General features: G+C 43.2%; 1 protein-coding gene across 3 annotated transcripts; it reads right to left on the bottom strand.

Moving 5' to 3' along the window:
• Positions 1 to 21,202, bottom strand: LOC140206376 (coiled-coil domain-containing protein 190). Of its 3 annotated transcripts, none has more exons than XM_072274744.1 (4): positions 20,991 to 21,202; positions 17,212 to 17,454; positions 15,590 to 15,743; positions 1 to 3,565 (listed from the first exon to the last, which is right to left on the bottom strand). In XM_072274744.1, exons 2-4 carry the CDS (start codon positions 17,405 to 17,407, stop codon positions 3,028 to 3,030), a joined length of 888 nt encoding a protein of 295 aa, XP_072130845.1. In that variant the 5' UTR covers positions 17,408 to 17,454; positions 20,991 to 21,202; the 3' UTR covers positions 1 to 3,027. The 3 variants fall into 3 exon arrangements, with proteins under 3 accessions (XP_072130845.1, XP_072130844.1, XP_072130843.1); XM_072274743.1 differs by having other exon boundaries at positions 17,212 to 17,433; XM_072274742.1 differs by having other exon boundaries at positions 17,212 to 17,421; positions 20,991 to 21,201.
• Positions 21,203 to 24,950: the final 3,748 nt, after the last annotated feature.

Below are 24,950 nucleotides of genomic sequence, written 5' to 3'. Positions count from 1 at the left end.
TTCATCCAGCGTACTGAATGTGTTACTCCAAATATTTTAGCTGTTTTAATACTGTGGTGTGGATTTTCTGGTTGAGGCTTTCTGTCTACTAAGTTAAATAAGTAATCATCAGTCTACAGACGATTGGAAACAGTTCTTTCAGTTCATCACTAACCCTACTCTAACACATATATCCTCCCAAAATTCCAAACTGACTCCCTTAGATCAGGTGTTCCCCACCTGGCATCCACGGACTCCTCAGGTAATGGTGGGCGTCCATGGTATGAATAAGGTTAGGAACCCCTTCCTTAGATTCTAACGCTTATCCACAGACTAGGGCCAATTTACCTGTACTTCTTGGGAATGTGGGAGGAAACCGGAGCATCCAGGAAAAACTCAAATAGTCACAAGGACAACGTGTAAAATTTATACAGACATCACCCAGGTCAGGCTGGAACCGAAGTCACTAGAGCTGCAGGGTAGCAGGCTAACATCTGTGGCCTAGAACTTAGATTCAGCTGAGTCCTTGCCAACAAAACAAAATGGCGCTACTCCTAATTTTTCCTGCAACCGGAAGGCCACCTACTGGGAAATATAAAACGAAATGAAGTCTGAAAAGGAAATTGGGAGTAAAGGAAGTAATACCTTTGCAGATTAAGTAAGAAGTTGAATAGCAAGTTCCATAGAAATGAAACTCCATCGCTTCAGTTGTTTGGTTTCTGGGCTGGAGAGGTTGACTTGCAATCCAGGAAGCATTAAATAATTTGTTAGCACATTCCAGCTCCATCGGTGATGGAGTAATTGGAAATGACTGTGCCAAGCAGCTACTTCATGAAATTTAAAGAATTTTGGAGGTGGAGTTGCTGCTTTCAAAGTGAGGACACTGACGTGGCACAAAAGGTCCAGCAAATTGTGGAGTTTGTATCTCAAAGGACAACCCTTCATTGCAGGGTGTTCCAGATTAAAGGCCTGGGCAGAAAATCTGGGCCAATCCTATTTACGCCTGTGTTGCCTCTCTAGCGGGTTTCTTACTAATTTCCTGAATGACTTTTTGAGTGATTCCACCATTTTCTGTCATTTCAGTTTTCCAGCATCTGCAGTTTTTGACTCATATCTATAATTCAGTAAAGAAAATTGAGCCTAACTGTCTGCTGGCAGGTATGCCTGAGGCTGATATAATATTCCAGCAACCAACCTCCACCCATGGGGCTGTGACACACACTGGGAAACCCAGATGCTGCGCCAAATGTGCAGCAGAATCTTAGCGTATTTGTGCTCAGTTTTTAGACATATTTACATGCACTGTCAACTATGATTCCTTCCTCACAAACCATAAAAAGCTGAAGGTTTGTCCAATATATTCAAAGAAGGTATGCTGTCTTTGAGCAGGGTACAGAGCAGAATGACCCTGGGCTAAATTTGCTGTTCTGACTCACCGAACGAAATAATGGATTCTACATGGTTTAATCAACTTGCACTTGTTTCTGTAGCAAGTATTGTTACATGAAACTGTTCTTGTATTTTCACTTGACTACAGGAGGGGTTTTCTGAGTTGTTTAAAATGGTAACAAGTTATGACAGGTTTGAAACAATGTTCCTCTGCACAGTAGTCAGAGATAGGGGAAATAAGATTAGATTAGATTATGAGGACACACAGTCCTCTTTTATTGTCATTTAGTAATGCATGCATTAAGAAATGATACAATATTCCTCCGGTGTGATATCACAGAAACACAGGGCAGACCAAGACTGAAAAACTGACAAAACCACATAATTATAACATATAGTTACAACAGTGCAAGCAATACCGTAACTTGATGAAGAACAGGCCGTGAGTATGGTTAAAAAAAAGTTCAAAGTCTCTCGAAAGTCCCACATCTCACGTAGATGGGAGAAGGAAGAAAACTCTCCCTGTCATGCCCGACCATAGTCCGACTCTGAGTCGTCCGAAAACTTCGAGTCTCCAAACAGCCCTCCAACACCGATCACCATCTCTGCCGAGCGCTTCGACCCCAATCCCAGCCGCCAGCGGCAGGGAAAGCTGAGGATTTTGGGGCCTTCCCTCCGGAGATTCTCGATCGCACTGTAGCAGCGGCAGCAAACTGGGCATTTCAGAAGTTTCTCCAGATGTTCCTCCGTGCTTCTTACGGCTGTCTCCATCAAATCAGAATTGTGCATGGTACCCTATTTAACAAATATGATATCATTTCACCGGAGAAGCTGCGCGCGCTGCGTTGCGCTGCCATCTTCTCCTCTAGCTTTTAGATATAATCTAAAAGCTAGAGCCACCCCCCCCCTCCCTCCGGAGAAACTCAACAGGCCAAGCAGCATCTATGGAAAAGAGTAAACAGTCGACGTTTTGGGCCATGACCCTTCATCAGGACTCCTGATTAATTAGTGAGTCCCGCTGAACGGTTTCGGCCCAAATGTCAACTATATTCTTTTTCATTGATGCTACCTGGCCTGCTGAGTTCCTCCAGCACGTTGTGTGTGTGTTGCTTGGTTTTCCAGCATCTGGAGTTTTTCTTGTCTCTGGATAGCTGGAGATTTGGTTTTAGAGTTTGTGAAAGTTAGATGTCTATTAGCAGCAGGGATCTTAGACTTAGGGCAAGAACTCTGCGGCCAGGACTTGGTTAGGGACCTGGCAATGAAAAGGAGACTTAAACAATCAATAGGCTGAGAGACAATGTGCTCTCCAAAGCACCATGCTCAGTCCAGGCTTCAGAACTGTATTTTCCTCTAGTTTTCTATCCCATTGCTGGGGTTCAATTAATCAGTCCTGGGATTGGGAAGAGCATCAGTCCTTTTCTGTTCAGTGGAACAAAATGGGGGCAACATGAGTGTGAAGTGAGCTTGTCTGTCCCAAGGTGACCTCCCACTAACCCCCAAACTCTGTTGGGACCAGTGTCAGAGGGCACAAGAGACATTGGCCCTGGCACAACGATAGGGGTCAAATCTGGTCCTCTGGGGCAAATGTTATCCAAGGTGGATGTAATAAGTGCGGCAACTATTTTCTCTAATTTTTCAGTCAAATTCTGCAATACTTGTTTAATTTGAATTTGCTCCCATGGAGCTGTTGCCCTTGACATTTTTTGCGTCCTTCACTGTGACGCGTTGGATGGGCCCATTGCATTTTCTAAAAATGTCACTGATCGGCAGTTCCTTCTCACTGTCGGGTTTGTTTCGGTGTCTAATGTACCGTGCTTTCCTCGCTTCCACGAAGGCCTCAAGAAAACTGGGCATGGTGTACATGGTTCTGGGCAACCCATCCGGAGCATAGAACTCGGACCCATCGGGGGAGCTTTCCTGTGCTGCTTGGTTTCCCCTTTCGCTGTCCGTGACTGAGATGGCGGGCTTGGTGACAGGCCGCTTCAAGGTTGACGGACTGGCACTCTCAGTCCGCACTTCTGCATTCAGCTTGGGTGGCGTCAGGGCTTGGACCTCTTCTGCCGCAGCGTGCTTATCGGACTTCTCCTGTTCACCGCTGAATCCACTGAGGAACTCGTTGATCTGTGTCTGCAGAGCATGAGAGACGCTGGGTGGTATCACAATCCTGGCAGCTTTCGCCGGGGAGTAGTTCTGCGCTCTACAATTGTAAAAGAAAGCCATGAGGAGGAGGAGTAGGCCATCCTGCCATTTGGATCTGCTCTAACATGCATTAAAGTCACGAGTAATCATTCTCCTCAGCACCACCTGCCCTTTCCCCACATTCCTTTAATATCTTTAAAAAGACTTAATTTGATGAACCCAATGGATAAGCTCAGGAAAACAAAGAAATCCTAGGATTCATCATGCCCTAGGGGAGAAAATTTCTCCTCTCAGTCCTAAACAACATGGCGCTTATTCTGAGATGGGAGTCCTGGTCCTTGTGTCCTCAACCAGGAGAAACATCCTCCCTTCATCTGGCTTGTCAAACAGTGTAAGTCTTGTTGAGATCTCTTCTCATTTCTCTAAACTTCAGAGAGTACGGTCCTGGTTCACTCAGTTTTAGATCACACAACATCCGACTCCCCATCTCCCCCACCCAACAATCTCCCCAATCTCTGTCCTCTACTCTCTCCACAGAAAGTATTTCCCATCTTTGGGCAAGCAGAGCAAAACTGTACACAATACTCCAAATGCAGTTCTGTACAAATGCACTTAGGAATCTTTATCTGATCGGTCAGGATTCGGATTTCCAAGTCCAGGTGACACTTTTTTTGCTTGTGCCAATACAAATATGGTACCTTTAAATTCTGCTTGTTCGGCATTTGAAAAGATCAGTTATATAATGTCCTGTGAGAGGAAATACTAAGTAAGTTTAATGCTCCAATTTTCTCCTGCTGGGGTGGGTGAAGGAGAAGGTTGCTAATGTAGAGCTTGATGGACTGAAAGATCTGAACTGGAAATATTGGATATGAAAAGTACATAAAAAATGTTGAGATACAAGAAATTGCAGATCTTGGCCAAAATAAACACAAAGAGTTGCAGGAACTTGGCAGGTCACACATCATCTGATGCAGGATCTCAGCCTTGAAAGTTAGCTTTCCCATACTTCGCTTTTTCATACTTCTCCTGTTGTTAAGGATGTTTTCAAATATTCTGCAATGCAAAATGGGGTCCCTAAAGTTTAGTGAGTCCTGCAATCAGAGACAGATATCAAAGTGGCTGCCTAGATTTACTGGGCCTTTTGAGAGACAACTTTTGCCTGGAAATTCAGTTGCAATGCTAGTTTTTTTCATACAGCATAGTTGAATTATATATATTATAATTACCACTCCTATAACTGCACTTTGAAAAGACTAAAAACATCCTAGTCACTTGGAAATGAGACCACTGAAGCTTTGATGGAGTGGGAATGGTAGGTTGTTGTTGTGTATTTAATATTTCAGAAATATTTGAGAAATCTTGTAAATATATTGTTTGAATGAGCATTCTTTGTTCTGTATACAATTAATTATGGTTATATGTAAAAACAAATGAATTTCATATGTCATGATGACACCACGTGATATGTACACACCTCATTTAAGGTAAAGAACTAACTAAGCTCGCATCCCTCAGCTCTCTGTTCCCCTTTAAATTAGTTTAATGTTGGAAGATACAGTAGGGATGAGGTATTTTAAAAATGAACCCGAAATGGCTACTGACCTGTTGAAGTGCAGCAAGATATTCAAGTTAAAAGAAAAGCACAGAAAAGAACAGTCAATGAAAAAAAAACAGTGCTGCGTGTGCAGAGGCAGTTGAGTTAAAAAATAGGTAAAAAGTGGAAGAATTGGTGGGTTCCTCAAGAGTGAGTACTAGTTGATAATAATCATGCAAATAATTCAGAAATGGCTGGTTACATTGGAAAGATTGACATGTTCATTTGCTCCACAGATAACTGGCTCATGTATAGTGAGCTAATTGAACAGTATATTGAAGGAAATGAAATAGCCAATGAGAAACAAGTACCAATTTTGCTGAATGCATTAGGTTTAAAGACATACAGTTTACTTCGACGTTTAACTGCTTCAACCAAACCAGTCAAAGTGATCTTTGCTGATATTGTGATAGTAACGTAGGAATATTTAACTTCAAAACTATTGTTAATTGCTTAATGGCTTTCGGTTTCATAAGCAGAATCAAAAAGAAGGAGAGACTATTTCAGCATATGTGGCTGAATTGAAGAAATTGTCTGAGCATTGTCAGTTCAGTGATGGGCTTAATGATGCATTGAGGGATCGTTTAGTTTGTGGAATCTTACAAGAAAGCAATCCAAAATGGGTCCTAACTGAAGTGCAACTTACATTTAAAAGAGCAGTTGTAATTGCTGTATCAATGGAAAGAACACAGAGACGCAAACGAGTGGAAGTTAGGACTGAAAGTGAGTGTAAACAGAATTACAACATCTAAACAGAAACCAGCCTGGCTGAAGAAATCAGGTTATCACTGCGGCAGGGGCTCATGTTCACCAGATCACTGCAGATTTAAAGGTGAAACTTACAGAAAATGCAACAAGGTAGGACACATTCAAAGAGTATGATGGGCAGACTAAAATAAATAGATTGCGCAAGAAAGGGAAAAAACTAAAATGTCATGTTACAGTTTCAAAAAGAACACTAATCTACATGCTGTTGAAGAAAAATCTGATTAATAATGAGTAACAAAGGACTGGCTAGCCTTGAGATTTTCAGTGTGAAAACTAACAATAGACAAGCAACACAGTTTATATCTGAAGTGAACAGCAAATTACTTAAAATGGAATTGGACACTGCTTTGGCCATTTCAGTCATTTCACAAAATGAGTCTGATCGGTTCTTCAAAGATCCTGAACTGAAAAGCTAAGGTATGTTGCATCCGGAATTTCTCTGGTTAGCGGACGATTTCCCTCCACACCTCTCTGACGTAGTGGGGAACCGTGTATGAGGCAAGTTACTGCAGTGGTTTGCCATTGCCTTCTGCCAGGTGAATTTCCAAAGAGATCACCAGCTCATAACCCAGCACGGATGGAAAACGTGCAGGGGAGCCGGCTGGATTCGAACTCAGGACCTTTCATCCCAAAGTCTGGCACTGATGCCACTACGCCACCAGCCAGGTCACTGAACTGAAGCCTGTGGCTATCCAACTAACTAGTTATATTGGAGAAAAGATAACTTCTCTGGGAATGACATTCATAACAGTGAAATACAACAACTAACAAGCCACATTGAGTTTATATGTGGTAAAAACATAGGACCAGCATTGTGGTCGCATGATTGGCTGAGACAACTACAACTTGATTGGAGATCCATACACCAATTGCTTGCCAATCCCATGCAATGAAGCCAACTGAAATCGAATTAAGAAAGATGCTATATGATGCCACATAAGCGCTCAAGGATGCCATTATAAAACTCAAATATATCAAAGGTAAAATAGTCTTAAATGAAAATGTCACATTCAAGTTTTCAATGTCATCTGCAATAAAGTGAGTTAGATCACATGGAGGCTGCAGGAATTCTTTCCAAGCTTGAGTGGAATGCATGGGCAATGCCAGTGGTCCCAGTAGCCAAGAAGAATGGATCTGCCAGGATCTGTGGTGGTTTGAAGGTTACCATTAGCCTGGTACTGAAAGTAGATCAATACCCTCTTCCCACGATAGAGGAGATCTTTGCAAACCATTCTGGAGGGAAGTACTTCAGCAAAATGGACTTAACAGAGGCCTACAAACAGATGGAGATGGGAGAAGAGTCCAAAGTGTTTCACACCATGAACACTCTCAAAGGGCTTTATCGCTGTAATACACTTATTTTTGGAGTATTATCTGAATCTGCACTTTGGCAGAAAGCTATAGACCAGCTGCTGCAAAGCTATCTAGGCAGTCAATGTGACCTGGATGATATCATTGTTACCGGTAACGATGATAAGGAACGTTGTCAACACCTCAAGGCAGTGTTAAAAAGAGTAGAAGATTGTGGGCTCAGAGCACTATGTGACAAGTGTGAAATCTTTAAACCAAGCATCACTTACTGTGGTCACATTATTAATGCACAAGAATTACACAAGTGTGCTGAGAAAATTCAAGCAGTGGTGGATGCCCCAAGGCAAATGGATGTGCCACAGTTGCAGTCCCTTTCAGGATTTGTCAACTACTATAACAGGTACTTGCCAAACTTGGCTACAGTGCTCCACCCCTTGAACTCATTACTGCAGATTGGGAAGAAATGGCAATGAACAAAGCAGTATGATGTGGCTGTCGAAAGCTAAAGAAAATGGCGATGTCAGGCACTATAGTCACACATTAGGATTCACATGTCCAGTGTAGCTTGACTGTGACGCCTCACCTTATGGTATTAGTCGAGTCATGGCATATGTGCAGTCATGAGTGATGGAAGTGAACGCCCCAAAGCCTTTGCATGACAGTTCCTTACTGTTGTAGAGAAGAATTACACACAGACTGACAGAGAGGCCTTGAGTCTCGTTTGGGGTGTTAAATGTTTTAACTAGGACTTGCATGGGAGAGAGTTTACCCTCATTACTGATCATCAACTAATAGTGTCCATTTTCAATCCACAGAAGGGTGTTCCACTAAGAGCAGTAGCCCAAATGCAGAGATGTGCTCTTTTTGTCGGAGGACACAATTACAAGATTAAATTCAAGAAGATGAGAGGCCTAATCATGGAAATGCTGATGGATTGTCCCACTAACCCCTGGAAAAGAAAATAATGGAAAAATTTACCAAAAAAAATTCCTCTTGACGTATTTTCCCTTATGCAAGTTGGAAGTCCCCCTACTAGGGCAGAGATGATCCAATGGGAAACTGGAAGAGATTCCACATGGCCACCCAGAATGGCTGGAATGTGCAGCAGAAACTCCAGTTCCCTCATTTTCACCAGCAACGAGATGAACGTGCCTATGATGGGATTGCCTTATGTGGGGACTGAGACTCGTTACACCATCCAAGCTGAGAGGTCAGGTGCTGGAGGAGCAACCTGCTGGTCATCTAAGCATGTCTAAATTGAAGACATTGGCTCAAAGCTTGCCATGCACAGTTCAGGATACCAACACATCCAGAAGCTGCCAAGAGCAGTACCATTCCATCCCCGGGAATGGCCCACATTGCCCTGGCAGAGGATTCATGTGGATTTTGCCGGACCATTCATGGGCGCAACTTACTGGATGCAGCTACAAAGTGGCCAGTAGTACTCCCAATACCTCCATTACAACCTCACACACTGTTTGTGTGTTGACAAGCCTTTTCACATGCACTGATGTTCCAGAATACTTAATCAGTGACAATAGGCCACTGTTTGTGACGGAACAGTTTCAGGCATTCCTAAAAATGAATGGGATAAGACATATTACATCTGCACTACGTCACCCAGCTACAAATGACTTGGCAGAAAGTCTTTCCTGAGTCTAAAGAATGCCCTGTGAGATATGTCAGTACCGGCACTGAATCAAAAGCCCACCAATTTCCTCCTTGCATATTGCAATGCAGAACACTCCATAACCAACAATTCACCAGCTCTGCTGTTCCCGGCCCATTCCTTGCATTCATGCTTGGATTCTTCAAACTCAGTCTCTGAAGGAGGACGCAGGACAGGACATACAGCTGAGATAAGTTGAAGTCTCCTCTACAAGAAGGTTTGATGTTTCACTCCTGGGTAAGCAGTCCTGGTGAGGGACTACTGAGGTGATCATAAGTGGGGACTCGGAAAGATTAAGGACAGAATTGGACCACTCTTCTACACAGTGGAGATTGCATCTGATATCACTTGGAGGCAGCACATTGATCAGTTGAGGAACGAGTCGATCATTAGAGAAGAAAGATGGCTACCGCTGTCAGAATCACTTACTGCAGTCAACTCCTACAACCACCACGGAGGAGGCCCCAAAATGTGAGATTGCTTCACAACCACAACTCTCAGTGGCTAAGCAGAGTAATCTCCTTGTCAGGAAAGGCACTATCCCACAAAAGTAAGAAATTAAATCTTTAGGGCTGAATGGGACAATTTAGAATTTACTATGCTGTGGATGTCTGTATAGTGGTGGTAATGTATTGAGTATTGTGTATATGGTTGAGATGCATTCTATATTGAGGTCAAGTTTATAACTAAGCAGGGAGGAGTGTTGTGTATTAAATATTTCAGTAATATTTGAATAATCTTGTAAATAGTTTGCTGGATTCAGCATTATTTTTGTTGTTTACATCATTCATTATGGTCATATGTCAAAGTGTATGAATTAAATACATCATGACATTACCAGGTGACCTGTAGACACCTTGCTTAAAGTAAAGAACAAACTAAACCTTGCACCTCTCAGCTGTCTTGTTTCACTTCGAATTAGTTTAAGTTTTAAAGTTACAAAACATGATAGTGCTCCATCTGTCAACCACACACATCCAGCAGCAATCCAATTCCAGACATGCAAATTTTCCTCTAGGATCATGCAGCAGCTGCAATTATTTTGCATGTCTAGAGTACAAACAACGGAAATTTCAGCTGCTTTTCCCATTGGTTAGCTGGTTGGTGTCCAGTTTCAAACATCCTGGGTATATAGAGAGCATATGTGGGAGGTTTCTTTTCTCTTCCTTTGTTTAAGGCAAGCGGTGCACATGACCATTGGGAAGGTATGCTCTGTGTGTGCTTTTAACTATGTATGTTTGTTGAATGTGTGTTTGATAAATATTCAACTTTGCAGTTTCTGTAACTTGGGAAGCATGAATGTTTGTTCAAATTTTTACTGTTTGTAAATAAATTATTAATATATTTATTCACAGTCAGTGTTTTCTGTCTCACTTGCCAGACACCATTCTCTGTAAACTCTAGACACTGTTGTGCATGAAAATCCCAGGAGATCAGTAGTTCCTGGGATACTCAAACCACCCCATCTGGCACAAACAATCATCCCATGGTCAAAATCACTTAGATTACATTTCTTCCCCTTTCTAATGTTTGGTCTGAACAACAAATGAACCCTATGGACATGTCTGTTTGCTTTTATGCATTGAGTTGCTGCCACATGATTGGCTGATTAGATATTTGCATTAACGAGCAGGTGTACATGTGTACCTAATAAAGTGGCCACTGAGTGTAGTTCCCATGTAAGGAGGAACATGCAGAGAGATGACTAAAACTGCAACGATCTTGGAATTACATATATTTGAGGAGATTAGCGTAAAAGAAGCAGGACATTTCATTTCTAAGGTGCCTTTTATTACCATAGAATGAGCTTAATGTGCTGTGTCAGACAGGAGGCCTGTGGTAGGGTGATAGTGTGATAATTGTTTGATGAAGAATCAATAATCAGTGGCAAATACTGAGACCTAGTGTAAAAACTGGGGCAAACTAGAAAGCTTATCTTCCCAGCAACATGCCATTCAGGAAAGAAGAGAAAGGAAATGAGGTTAGAGAGACAGCAATATTAATCAAAGAAACTACTGCAGCACTGGGAAGGGATGCTGCAATTACTAGATTCTGTTTGGTTAGGAATCTTGCAGGAACTCTTACGCTGCAGGGTCTCTATGTAAGACCACAGTGGGAAGAAGTGCAAAAATAGTTGGCAAAATTGACAAGTAGAGACTCAGTTTTATAAAGTTACTCACAAAAAAAGAAAGCCAGCAATTTCTAGGGAGATAGGATGAAAGAAAGTATTGAACTGCAGCAGGTCAGATAGTGCCGATGAAAATGAATAAACAGTCGATGTTTTGGGCTGAAACCCTTCTTCAGGTCTGGAAAGGAAGAGGGAAGATTCCAGAATAAAAATGTGGTGGGAGGGGAAGGAGGTGAGCTACAGAGTGATAGGTGGAGCCTGGGGGGGGGCCGAGTTGGGGGGAGAAGGTAAAGGGCTAGAGAGGAAGGACTCAGGTAGGAGAGGAGAGTGGACCATGAGCAAAAGGGAAGGAGCAGGGGACCCAGGGGGAAGTGATAGGTAGGTGAGAAGAGGTAAAAGGCCAGAGTGGGGAATTGAAGAGGGGAGAGAAAGTATTTTTTTACCAGAAGGAGAAAGCAATATTCACCTTCCAGTTAAAAGCCTCCAATCTGATGGCATGAATATCAATTTCTCCTTCTGGTAAAAAAAAATTCCAGCCTCCTTCCCTCTTCTATTTCCCACTCAGGCCTCTTACCTCTGACCTACCTGCCTATCATCTTTCCCCAGTGCCTCTCCTCTTTCACTTTCTCTTGTGGTCCACTCTCCTCTCCTATCTGATTCCTGGCTTCACATACTACTGACTAGCTAACCTCCTTTCCCTCCACCCCTCCCACCATTTTATTCTGACATCTTCACCCATTCCTTTCCAATCCTGACATATCAACTGTTTATTCAATTCCGCAGATGCTGCCTGACCTGCAGAGTTTCTCCAGCATTGTTGTATGTGTTGCTTTGGATGTCCAGCATCTGCAGAATTTCTCGAGTTTAAATACTGAACCTCGTTTAAATCCAATACTCTTTAAGTAGTATGCATTCCTGGTTGCTTTATTCTAAAAAAAAATGGTGAGAAGATATCGGAGAAGTTGAAAAGTAGAATGATGATACCAGAACTAGAAACATGGACTTGTTAGGCTGAACTGCCTTTGTTTGCTCTACATTGTACGTAGTTCTATGTAAGTCCATATAATAGAACCTCATTTGTCTAATGAAAGAAGTTTGAGCAAGCTAGGGCTTTTCCCTTTGGGGTGAAGGAGGATGAGAGGTGACTTTATAGAGGTATATAAGATTATAAAAGGCATAGATTAAAGAGATTTTTAAAGATTAGCTTTATTCATCGCATGTCCATTGAAACATACAGTGAACTGCACCCTTTGTGTCAAATCAAATCATGGAGGATTGTGCTGGGCAGCCAGCAAGTGTCACCATGCTTCCAGTGCCAACATAGCATGCCCACAACTCACCGTACATCTTTGGAAAGTGGGAGGAAACCAGAGCACCCGGAGGAAACCCCTGTAGTCATGGAGAGAGTGCACAAACTCCTTGCAGGCAGTAGTGAGAATTGAACCCCGATCAGTGATCGCTGGTGCTTTAAAGTGATGCACTGACACTATGCTATATGCTGCCACACCTTGAATATCAATAGAGTGGACAGCCAGTACCTTGTCCCAGGACAGCAAAGGTGATAACTAGAGGGTTTCCTTTTAATCTGAGTGGAGGAAAGTTCAGAGAAGATGTCAGCGGTAGGTTCTTTACGCAGAGTGGTATATGCCTGTAATGCACTGCCAGGTTGTTGGTGGAGCCTGATATATTCTTTCTTTCGTTATGTGCTGTGTCGTATGATGTAGGCAATCTTGGTCTTTCCACGACAATGATTGATTTTGGCAAATTTTTCTGCTGAGGTGGTTTGCCATTGCCTTCTTCTGGGCAGTGTCTTTACTAGACAGGTGACCCCAGCCATTATCAATACTCTCCAGGGATTGTCTGCCTGGCATCAGTGGTCGCATAACCAGGACTTGTGATATGCACTGGCTGCTCTAAGACCATCCACCACCTCCTCTCATGGCTTCATGTGACCCTAATCGGAGGTCTAAGCAGGTACTACACCTTCCCCAGTGGTGGCCTGCAGGCTAGCAGAGGGTCGGAACACCTTACACCTCCTTTGTTAGAGATGTATCTCCACCCCACCACCCTCTGACAGATTTGGGGCACTCTTAGATAGCCATATGGATGAAAGAAAACTGGAGGAGTGTAGGCTATGCAAGGGGGAAGGGTTAGAGTGATTCTAGAGCAGAGTAAAGGTTTGGCACAGCTTTGTAAGCCATAGGGCCCATACTGTGCTCTATATCTCTATGTTCTATGCTTCTGTAACTACAAGGTATGGTAATGGGGAAATTTAATCATCCTAATTAGGAACAATAGCAGTTTAGTAACAAAAAGGGAATGGAACTCCTGGAAGAAGGAACTCATATTAGATGTGGTTATGTGAAATGAAATGGAACAAATTTTAATGAGAGATCACTTAGGGGACATTGATCGTTATATATTTAAATGCAGCATATAATTGTGGAAACATGCAAAGAACTGTCCAGTACTGTATACGATAAGTTAACAGGGTGAGGTTAACTTCAGGGGATCAGAAAAGGATCTGTCTCTGGCTTTAGGCAAAATGTTATCAAAAATAGAAGGTTTCCAAAAATGTTGATTAGATACAAAAACTACATATTTAATTTTTTTGTTGAGGACGTATCTTGTTTAACTCATGGGAGACGTGACGGAAATGCATCCAAAATTAAAGTTTCTTGAATGATATAATTGGGAATAAGAATGGGAAAAGGAGGCTCCTGACAATATTAAGATTCATACTCAAAGAGACAACTTGAAAATAAAAAGTACAAATTACCTCTGCAAATGGAATAACGATAGTGGCAATGAGAGACTCTGAGAATAATTTGGTGGCAAACATGAAAAGCAACATAAAAGACTTTCCTTAAACAAACAGCAAGAATATGGTTATAGTGCAGATAAAGGAAAAACAGAACTGATCAGAGATCAAAGAGGAGACATGGAGGCCAATGACAAAGCAAAGGTACCCCAGTATTACCCTGAATTGTATCTGCACAGGGACAGAAAACAATTCAACGTTACAGTTAAAATGAAGAGCTGGTAGCGAAACTTCCTCAGCGTCTCGGCCTAAAACATTGACTGTACTCTTCCATAGCTGCTGACTGGCTCGCTGGGTTCCTCCAGCATTTTGTGTGTGCTGCTTGGATTTCCAGCATCTGCAGACTTTCTCTTGTTTGGTAGTGAAACTGGATTGAATATGAACTGATAAAATGTGGCTATTCTCAAAGTAGAAAAGTCAACTTGTCTACACTAATGTATCCCATGTCACTGAATCTGGAAAGTATAGAGGTTTTGGCTGAAACCAAGAAACATAGAAAATAGAAGCAGGCATCCCATATGCTAATATATCAATACCTTACTCCCTCTCTCTACCCATATTTCTTGATCTGTTTGTCTAGAAATGTATCTATTTTAATTCATTCTTTAAAACACCCAGAAAAATGAGAATGGTTCTAGAAACTGGAGCATGGCAATTTATAGATGGAAAGATGGATAAACCTGACAACTACAGGCCAATCAGCTTAACAAAGCTCTTTTTTAATCTATTTATTTGCACTCCTGAACATCACTGCCATGGCCAGTAACTACTGTTCATCCCTTAATTTTCCATGAATGAATTAGCCTACCACTTTGTAGAGATCTGTTTTTACTTTGACACAAAAGAGTCTTTTTCTGTTGATCAGTGTCAAAAAGTGCCAAATTAAATCAACTGTGATTCAATGTTGTAAAACAATAAAACATGAAAACTTCCGGGGGGGGGGAGGCGGTGAATGCTTTTTTTAGGCACTGTAGATAGGCACGAAAGTCAGCATTGACACGATGGGCCGAAGAGCAATTGTTATATACTTTTCAACTCTAATAGTCTAATAAAATGGTTAAGTTTATGTTTAATAGGTTAGTTGGCCACTGTCAGTTGCCTATAATGTGCAGCTGAGTGGTAGAATCTGCGGGAAATTGATGGGAATGTAGAAAAAATAAACTGGGATTATTGTAGAATTAGGTGTTTGATGACTTGGACTTGGAGAGCTGAAGGGCCTGTTTTGGTTCAGTATGATTCTCTGACTCTAAATATGTGAAAACAAGCATACAGGACAAAACAAATTGCTATTTGGTTAGGTAGTAACTAATAAATGTATGTCAGCATGGATTTCATGAAAACAATCCCGCCAAGCAAGTTTTCTAATCACCCTAATGAGTGATGGTACCAGTGGCCATTTCAGATGTGTGACCATCAAGGCCTGGGGCAATAATAAATGGGCACTGGAAATGTTTCACCTGTGAACAAACCTTTGTCCAGGAGAGGGGTGGGAGATGGAGCAATCAAGGCGTGGAGACCAGTGTGCAATCAGTGGGTGGCCAGCTAGACCCAGTGTGGTCCACGCTCATATTTACTCATGGTGGACCAACCCTGTCATTGTCAACCTTAACCGACCTGTGTGGAAATGTCAGTCCCAGTTTCCACATCAGGTGAGCGGAATATACAGGCTGAAGAATCCCTTTGGCTAAGTACCTAAAAATCCTTAGGTCTGAAACTAAAACAAATCCTGCTAACATTATTGAATTACAGGTTCAAAATGTTGAGCGCAAAATCAGGTAAATATTTTGCTACCTGATTCTTTCTGATGCCAAGATGAAGCTTCTGTCCTTTGCAGGTGGTTTGACGAGTGAAACTTTGTTGCTGAAGTCAGGGCTTTCCTTAACTGCAGTGTTAGTATCTGGGCATAGCTTTCCGAAACAGCTTACTGCCTTCTTCTTAGAATACCCTGGGGAAAATCCAACAAGTTATGAACAGATAGGGAATAATCACCAGATGACAGGCTCACAACCTTGCATCCTGTCCTCAGATTCACTTGGATCATTTGTTGACGCCTTTCTCCCTTCCCTGGATCTCTCTGACTCTATCACAGGTGATAACCATCTGGAGCTGTTTACTATAAACCTACTACTTCCTACAGCTACCTTACCAAACACAGATGCTGCTCAACCCTCTGGGTTCCTCCAGTAGTCTTTTAGTTGCTCCAGGAAGTAGAAACATTCCATGGACTGTGCTGAAAGAATCTCAGGTGAAGTTGGGAGAGACTTGGACATTTCAGCAGACCCTTGTTTGTCATACGTACAAGAAACGTAGGACTGGTAGTGACCGCAGTAAACGGAACCAATAGCTGAAATGGCTTAAGGAAGAGGAAGCATGAGATGGTCTGGTCAGTCAATGCAAGGGTATGGAAAGGGAACACCTAATGAGGGATGTACAGGACACTGATCTCCAGGGTCGAAACCTCCCTGAGGTGCTAAGGGGCTGCAATTCTTGTTAAAGGAACGTACAGTAATAAGTAGTAGATCTAGCACGATATTTCAATATCCATTATAAAAAAGTGGAATGCAGGTTGAAAGTAAAATGAAAATTTAGAACTGATATCAGAATGCACTTGTTGACACATTAGTGAGCAATGCCTGGCGCAACGCCAGTCACAGACCCACTAAGTAAACAATTAAACAGTGTAGTGCAGAAAGATTTTGCTCGGCATTCCTTCGGTTTAATTACTTTGCTATCTGAACGATACACCCACTGGGCAAGCAGTGGGATGTGGCAACAATCAGGCCATTTCACATACTCTTGAATTATTTCAGAGCAGTGGTGTATAACTTACATATCGTTCAGGGGTTAGCTGCATGATTTAATGGGAACTCCAGATTGCCGAGGGAAGGTATTCCACTTGGTTTCCAAATCTTTTAGTTCAGTAATGATTAAGGCTTGATTAGAATCACCTGAAGGTTGTAAAATAAATTCCTGTACTAGCAACTTCCAAATTATACATGTACAGTTTAAGTTTTAAAAAAATATGGGGAAGAAGTGGTTAAATGCGAGCATGATCTGGCTTTCAAACTTCTGGAATCTCCAGGATGCAATGTGTCAATAGTAAAGGAAGAGAATGCTGGAAACACTCAGCAGGCCAGGCAGTGTCTGTGGAGAGAGTAGAACAGTTATCTGTCTCCCATCTGCAGAGTCTGAGAGTGCACACGAAATGGAACAAAGAGGTGTAGAGAATGTAACAGAAGGGAAATTAAAGGAAGAGCGGTGTTATATCTTTGTAAGATAAAAATAGTAAGACAGTTGGCATGTGGTTGTTTAACTTTGCCACTAGAAATGAACCAGAGTGAACTGTCTCTGCCCAGTGGCAACTTCAGGACATCCAATGTGTGAATTTCTCCATCTTAGCAAGGGCAACCTACCATTTTTTATCGTGATAAGATCTCTCTGGACACGTTGCTGTTCCTTCATCATTCTGTTGATACAATAAAACCTCGCCTCCTCCAAGTCATGAAGTCCATTCCTGAGTCTAGTTTCTGCACGCTTGGATTCACGCCTCTCTGTCTCCAGCCACTTTGCTACGTCTCCCTCCAAAGCGTGCGACTTAAGGCGTTGCATTTTCCCTACTGAAGCTGCAAGAGAAGCTTTAGCAGCCAGAAGCCATGCTGGCAGATTAACACACATATAAAAGCTATCCTATAAAAATATCAAATGCAATCTTGATCACAGTACAGCAGCAGAATCTACCTTCAGCTTATTTGGTGATCGAGACTACAGACACCGTGTTTTTGAAAAGAAATGAAGGAAATGTGGGAGCAGTGTTAGTCTATTCAGTGCCCAGCATTCCAGCATTCAGTTGCCTTGTGGTTGATCTGCAGCCTACCTGGCTGAATTGCCTTTGTTAGGTTCTGTGCAGCCAAATCAGTGAATAAAAATCAACCAAACTGTAGACAGATTCATAAGCAATACAGTGAGAAAGCAGGTCCTATAACCCACCGATTCCACACTGACCAACAAGCATCTGCTCACACTCAGCCCACATTAATCCCACTATTTATTTTCCCTGCATTTCTCAGCAATTTCCAGATGCGACGTCTCAACATGAAACACTGGCCAGCGCTTTAACTCCACAGATGCTGCTTGACCTGCTGAGTTCCTCTGTCAATGTGAGTTTTTGCTCTCATCAATTCTCCACCGACACGCCCACTCGCTTACACACTGGTGGCAATTTAAAGTGGTCAATTAAGCTACTGATATGCAGACCTTAGGAACGTGGGAGGAAGCCAGAGCTGGCGGAATGGTCACAGGAGAACGTGCAAACTCTGCACAGTCAGCACCAGAGGTCAGGATTGAACCCGCGTCTGTGGCAAAGGCACTGAAATTACTCAGATGAGGCAGTAGCTATGGAGGGGTGCAGATCCAAGTGTGCAGCAGACACTTTGTTTCTGCCTCCACAGTGGCTGCCTGAACTATGAGCTATTTTCAGCAATTTCATTTCTGACATTAAAGTCAGCCAGTCTCACCTGACGTTTCCGAGTGATAGCCTTTTTGGATCTTTTGTTTTGGGAGAGAGCTGTAGGGAATTGCTTCTACAGATCATCAATATAGGACCTCGCTTATAACTTCAAGCTATCCTCCCACATCCAGGATTCCTCAAGCCCAGGGAGATTCTCTAGGATAATGCTCTCCATCATCTTAACAGTTCCAAGTAGATCATTCTAACTTCCTAAGACCAGGCAAAGGGAAATCGCCTCAAAGTGTCACTTGCTCTGAGCTTAATTTGGTTTGGTGAAACTGAACTGCACCATCTTAAAGGCCAGTATATCCTTCAAGTTTACAACTTGGTGCTTTCAGCCCCTTGTACATCTGTTCCTTTGAGAAGGCCAACACTCTACCGACCGTTTCAGTTAGAGTAGGATCTTTAACTGGAGGAAGAAAGGAGGGTTTTGTGTCTCTTTTTTTGGGAAGGAAGTGGGGAAAGCCCCAATAATTCTCTGGGGGCTACAGTAATCAAACAGAGTGAATTGACTGGGAATAGGAGGAAGTGGGGACATTGTAAAGGCCCAAGAATTGAGACCAATACTCACCTGGATGAAGGAAACTGACTGGGATTCAGATTGGAGAGCAGTGGCACCATGAAACCAAAGGCTTGCGCTCAGCAAGGACAGTGAACTGACCAGGAGGAGCAATGTAGGAATGGCAGAGGAGATGGAAGCTTGAAGCTGCACTCACTGAAGAGGAGTAAACTGACCTGGACCAGGAAGGGAATGGGGATGGTAATGAGGGCTGAGACTTCCCCCCCCCCCCACCGCCCCCAGTCAGCACTTATCCCTAGTGAGCTGACTAGGTGAAGGAGGAGAGCACAGCTGAAGCTCTGAGACAATCTGAGACAGCACTCCCTTCAGAGGAGGGCATTCCATGTGTCTGGGAAGTAACAAGAGAGTGACATCACAGGGCAGCTTGTGGCTTATTATTTGGTAAATATGACAGGTTTACTTCTATCTCAAGGAATTGAACTGGAAAATAGAACGGAAATTACATTATCTCGTTAAGAGTCATCATCATTTTGTGCTTTGTTGTATGACATGGGTAGTCGTGGTCTATCCACGACCATGATTGTTCTTGGCAAATTTTTTCTCCATGAATGGTTTGCTATTGCCTTCTACTGGACAGTGACTTTACAAGATGAGTGACATTAGCCATTATCAGTACCCTTCAGAGGTTGTCTGCCCGGCATCAGTAGTCGCAGAACCAGGACTTGTGATATGCAGCAGCTGCTCATAACAAGCGTCCACCACCTGTCCCCATGGCTTCACGCTACCCTGATCAGAGGGCTCGGCATGTGTTATACCTTGACCAAGGCTGACATGCAGGCCAGCGGAGGGAAGGACTGCCTTATCCCTCCTTTGGTGGAGACATATCTCCATCCTGCTACCCAAGTATTAACAGTTCCAATTAGATCATCCCAATTTCCTAAGACTCCTCAATGCATCGTTTGTTCCGAACATAGTCTTATTAGTTCTGGCATTATTTGATGACTCTGAACTCAACCACCTTGAAGGTTAATATATCCTCCAAGTTTACAACCTGGTGCTTTCAGCTCTTTGTACCTTTGAGAAAGCCAACACTCTACTGACCTTTTCAGTCATTTGTAGGTAGTTAGAGTAGGATCTTTTGCTGGAGGAAGAAAGGAGAGTTTGGGGTCTTCTTTGGGAAGGAAAGGGGAAAGCAAATTAACAAATCTAAAATAATTGATTAATGCAGTCTGGGGCGAATCGAACCTGTGACTAAAGAAGAAAGGATTCAGATACCACCTAGAACAGGGGTTCCCAACCTGGGGTCTATGGAGCCCTTGCTTAATGGTATTGGTCTATGGTATGAAAAAAAAAGCTTGGGAACCCTGGTCTAGAAGCACTACCTACAGGAGAGAAAAAAATGAGGCTAGCCAGATTTCCCCAGAAGAGGCAGAGGGAACAATGAAGGAGAGAACAGAGAACTTGATTAATCCAAGTGTAAAATCCAGGTAAATACAAAGAGATCGGAGCCAAGTACTAATGGAGTTAAAAACTGACCAAGGTACAAATGACATGCTTGATTCAAACACATCTAATTCTCATACCAGTTTAAATTATACTTTAGTCTTTTGTGCTTTAGATCACAGTTTCATGTTTGACAGTTCTCTGTAAGTGTAAACTTGTTACAGAGAGCACCAGACTGAGGAACTCTCAGGGGTATACAACAGGCACTATGGTACTTAGGGAGCATTTGTAGAAGTTGAATACTGGTGAGTTTTCAGCTACCGCTCACTATCAAAGCCTGCTGACTTTCAAAACCACATCAAACCTGGGCTCCCCTCAGATCCCATCTCAGCTAAATGTCCAGCTGTGCGGCACCTGCATTTTATGTTACAACCGGGGCCTGGGACTGTTGGAAGGAATGTGGGGCACTTCACCCCAGTTGTTCACCCATCCTTGCAACCTTCCCCGCAACTGATCAGTAAAGTGATCAATAAAAATGAAGCTAATAGGACCAGTAGTCAGAACATTTGAATTAAACATCAGTCAACCACATTTACACATAATGGGGACAACCTATAAAAGTAAATATTTCAAATAATTAGTAAACAAGGAGTTGACACAAAGAGGAATGGAAGCGCAAATATTACGCTGGGGATCCGCTTTCCCCAGGAAACCATACTTACCCAGGCGCGGGGAGAAATAAAGGATACCGAAGCACAGCTGGACTCCTTCTCGCCGGTGCTACCCGGGATAAGTTGGGGCAGATTCAGCGGGGTGAGCTCCGGGTGCAGTGCTTTCCCGGCCGGTCCAGACCCTTTCATTCACCCGCAGCTGCCGACTGCAGACCTGGTCCGAACCAGCTCCTCCCCGGCTTGCGGCTTTTTAAGTTAACCGTTGCTACTGGGAACAAGGCATCCGTCAAATTTTGACAGCGGCCCTTTATTGCTTCCTTAGTCGAGCTCACGCTATCGAAAGTTGTGTGTGTGTGTGTCTCTCTCTGCAGCTGGGGTGGGGGGGGGCGGGTGTTGTGGGGGCTGGGGAAAGGTCCAAGTTTTTGAACATGACACTCGAGGACTCTTGGTTAATAAAAGCATAGTAACTGCAAAAGTTAAAAAAAAGCAGATTTGTTTTTGCTGCAATAAGAAACAGAAAATGCGTCAGTCTGCAGGGTAATGAAACGTTAATTCTGTTCACTTTCTGTGGTGCTGTCCGACCAGTTGAATGTTTCCCGCATTTTAGAGTCAGTCAGTCATAGAGCACGAAAACCATGCAGACCAGGGTGCCCACCTGAACCACACCGATTTGCCTGCGTTTAGCCTGTGTCCCGCAACCTTCAGATCCATATACATCCAAATACAGTTCAAATGTTGTATTTGTACCTGCCTCATCTCTTCTGACTTTCTGATTTTACTTCAGATTGGTAATGTCTGCAGTTCCCTTTTGGTGTTCAGTGTGTGCTGTATAAACACTCCCCTTAGCAAGAGGTGTCGAGAAGCTGGTACACCTGGTAGAACCACCGCCTCACAACATCAGGGTACAGCCTTGGGTGCTGACTGGGTGGAGTCTGTACACTCTCTGCGTGGGAGAAATGTGGGGTTTCCTCCTGTTTGCCTCAAAGCTCAAAAGTGTGAGGAAGATTAGTGTAAGTGGGTGTACTTGGTGGGAGGGGTATCACCCCTGCTGAAGGGGCTTGTGGTGTCCATTCAGGGGCAGTTCGCTCACCTCTGGTCCCCACCCGACACTCAGCATGTGACCGGCGGACTGGGTGGATGAGATTCAATGGCTAGGAAGGCGGTTTTGCAATGCTCCATGAAGAACAAAGGGTATGATAAGACACAGAAGACGTCAAGGTCATCCTCTGCAACCCAGTTTGTGACGCTTGTTGGACTTCTGAGGTCAAGGGAGTGGAAATACCCCAGTGCAATGGCTTTTGCTCTTTAAAAACTCTCCGGCACAGGTTTCCTGTCATCGTCAGACATGACGCACAACTGTCACCAAGTGTAAATGAGGGGCTGTTGGCTAGCTTAACTTAATGGGCCAAAAGGCATGTTTTTGTGCTTCATAACCAGAACTCTAAGAACTTTAGTTGCTCACAAAGCCTAGTTCTGCCATTTCAGATCCTCAGCACTTGTCATATGGTGGAGGATGAAGGCAGGCCCAAATGCAGGACACCAACACTGAAGAACTGGGAACTGGACTGGACTAGAGTTAGGGACAGGACTGAACACAGACTAGGAGCTGGGACAGGAACACAGACTTGGGCTAGGACTTTGGCTGGGAAAGCGGGACCAGGATAAGGAACTGGGAACTAGGAGCCTGGATTTGGACTCCGAGCCAGAGACTGGACAAGGACCCAGAACCTGGGTCTTGACTCAGTCTCGGACCCCGGAACTAGGCGAGGACATGACGTGGCTACAGGACTGGACATGGCTTGGGTTCTTCAAGGCTTGGCTACAGGACTAGGCGAGGCCTGGGTTCTTCAAGGCTTGGGTACAAACACCGAGCCAGAGACTGGGCAAGGACCCAGAACCCGGGTCTTGACACGGGCTCGGACTCCGGAACTACGCGAAGACATGACGTGGCTACAGGACTGGATGAGGCTTGGAATCTTCAAGGCTTTCCTGGGCAGGACGGGGTACTCCTTCTTGGAATGCAGGGCCAGGATCCTTTCTAAGACGCCGGGCTGGGATGCTTACTAGGACACTGGATTGGGATGACTGCTGAGGTAAACCACAGAGAAAACTGTCAGGGATTCAGATGGAGAGGGGAAGGGAACAGACTAGCCTCAGGGTAACGGCAAAGACGGCCTGACTTACCCCACAGAGGCAGGGACAGGAAGGGAGCTCAATCCGGGTTGGTACCGAGTCTCGGGGCGGCCAGCAACCTTGGCAGGCTACGGAAACAGCCGAGTTCATATCCAGGTCAGAGTGGCAGACGGCCACTCAGCTGGTCCCGGAAACAGCCAAATCCATACCACGATGACTGCTCCGACTAGAGACAAGGCTCCATGAAGCGGTGGTCCTCCAACCAGGCCTAGAGATTACGAATTGCTGCTCTAGCCTTTCACCGGCGGGTTGCTCCAAGGGGACACTGACAGGACAAACCAGCACCCACACTTCTTCTTCTTGTGTTGTTTTATGGCGGTTGGCAAACCAGCTTTTCGGTGCATTACCGCCACCTGTTAGACTTGTGTTGTTCCAACCAAATATGTCCTGGAGTACTCTACTTTAGATAATCTAGTTCAGCCTGCAGATCTCTACTTGCATCACTCTGTAGTAGCAATTCCTCGTGAATGCTTTATGCGCTCATTAGATAGTAGTGCCACAAACTGCTATTCTTCCCTAATTTTGTCACATGGTTTTCAAGTAGCTGCATTACCTCAGTTACATTGATTTCATCTGCATCATTTGTAAGACTAAAATCTTGTTAAAGAATATTAGTTATTGCACATTTAACTTTTAAAATTGCTGTTTTTCAAGTCTTACTGCTTTTTTCAGGTTTTCCTTTCCTTGGATCGTAGCCTGCAGTTGTTTACTGAGATCTCGGAGTTCTTCTTCATTTGTTTCCACGTTTTCATTTTATAATCTGAATGTAGATAATTCACTTTGCAACAAATTCCTTTTCCTTTTGTAGCTTTGTAATAAGCTCCTCCATTTTCCAATCCCTTTTCCAACTCAGTTGTTCTTGTTGAGTACTTCTGTTTGTTGGAGTTCTGCACATTTACCCTGGGTTTCAAACCATGTTTCTTGTATACATAAAATCTGAGGTTTTTCCTTAAGTTCTGATACATATTTCATAAATTCTTGACCATTTGCGATAAGTATACTGCCATTAAGATTCCATCTCCCCTGCCTGTGATCTGCTGGATCCTCCATTCAGCATTTCTTTGACTTCTTCCCACCTAATCCCTGTAATACCAAGATATTTTTCTGCAGATTTGACTATATTTTTAATTTTTTTCAGTTCTTTTTCTTGTTTGTGCTGAATAGTTAATTGCATCTACCATAAACAGTATGAAATTCTTTCTACTCATTATTAGTGTATCCTTATTTTTCATATTACAGCCCTCACAGTTCACCAGTTTATTATTCCCTGTATCTGTTTGCTTGATAGCCTTCTTTTTTCCAGCAAATCCTTTCACTGCCTCTGCATAACTGATCCCTTGAGTTACTTTTACATATTGTATCTCAGCTGCCTTCTTGCTATAAATGTACCCTCGATAAACTACACTGTGTTCCTCGCTAGCATTTCAGCCTAGCTCCTCCCTCACATTTCCCGTATTCATTTGCTCCAGCACATCTCCTACATCTTTGTTTTCCTCTGCAGACTGCCACAATGTGCCTGAATTTCTGATATTTATATCATCATAAAGGCGGTGGTATATATATATTCTAACCGCATAACACAGATACCCTAATTAAATGTTAGTCAGCAACTTCTCTTCATTAAAGTTAATCATTACCGATAAACTATCACACTTTTTCCCATTTCTTGTAGCTTTCAAACATTTGTCCTCAATAATTTTTGCTCCTTTCACGTTCTGTTTAATTTCATCCGTAGTAACTTTTGTTGGTTTCCCCAAAATAACTCCTCTAGTTCCCTTTCTATTGTTGGGTATTGAGTATTGTAATTTTTTGCCGTCT

Source organism: Mobula birostris, chromosome 12 (assembly GCF_030028105.1).
Source record: "Mobula birostris isolate sMobBir1 chromosome 12, sMobBir1.hap1, whole genome shotgun sequence".
Lineage (NCBI taxonomy): Eukaryota > Metazoa > Chordata > Chondrichthyes > Myliobatiformes > Myliobatidae > Mobula > Mobula birostris.
This window is presented reverse-complemented; position numbering and strand designations above follow the sequence as displayed.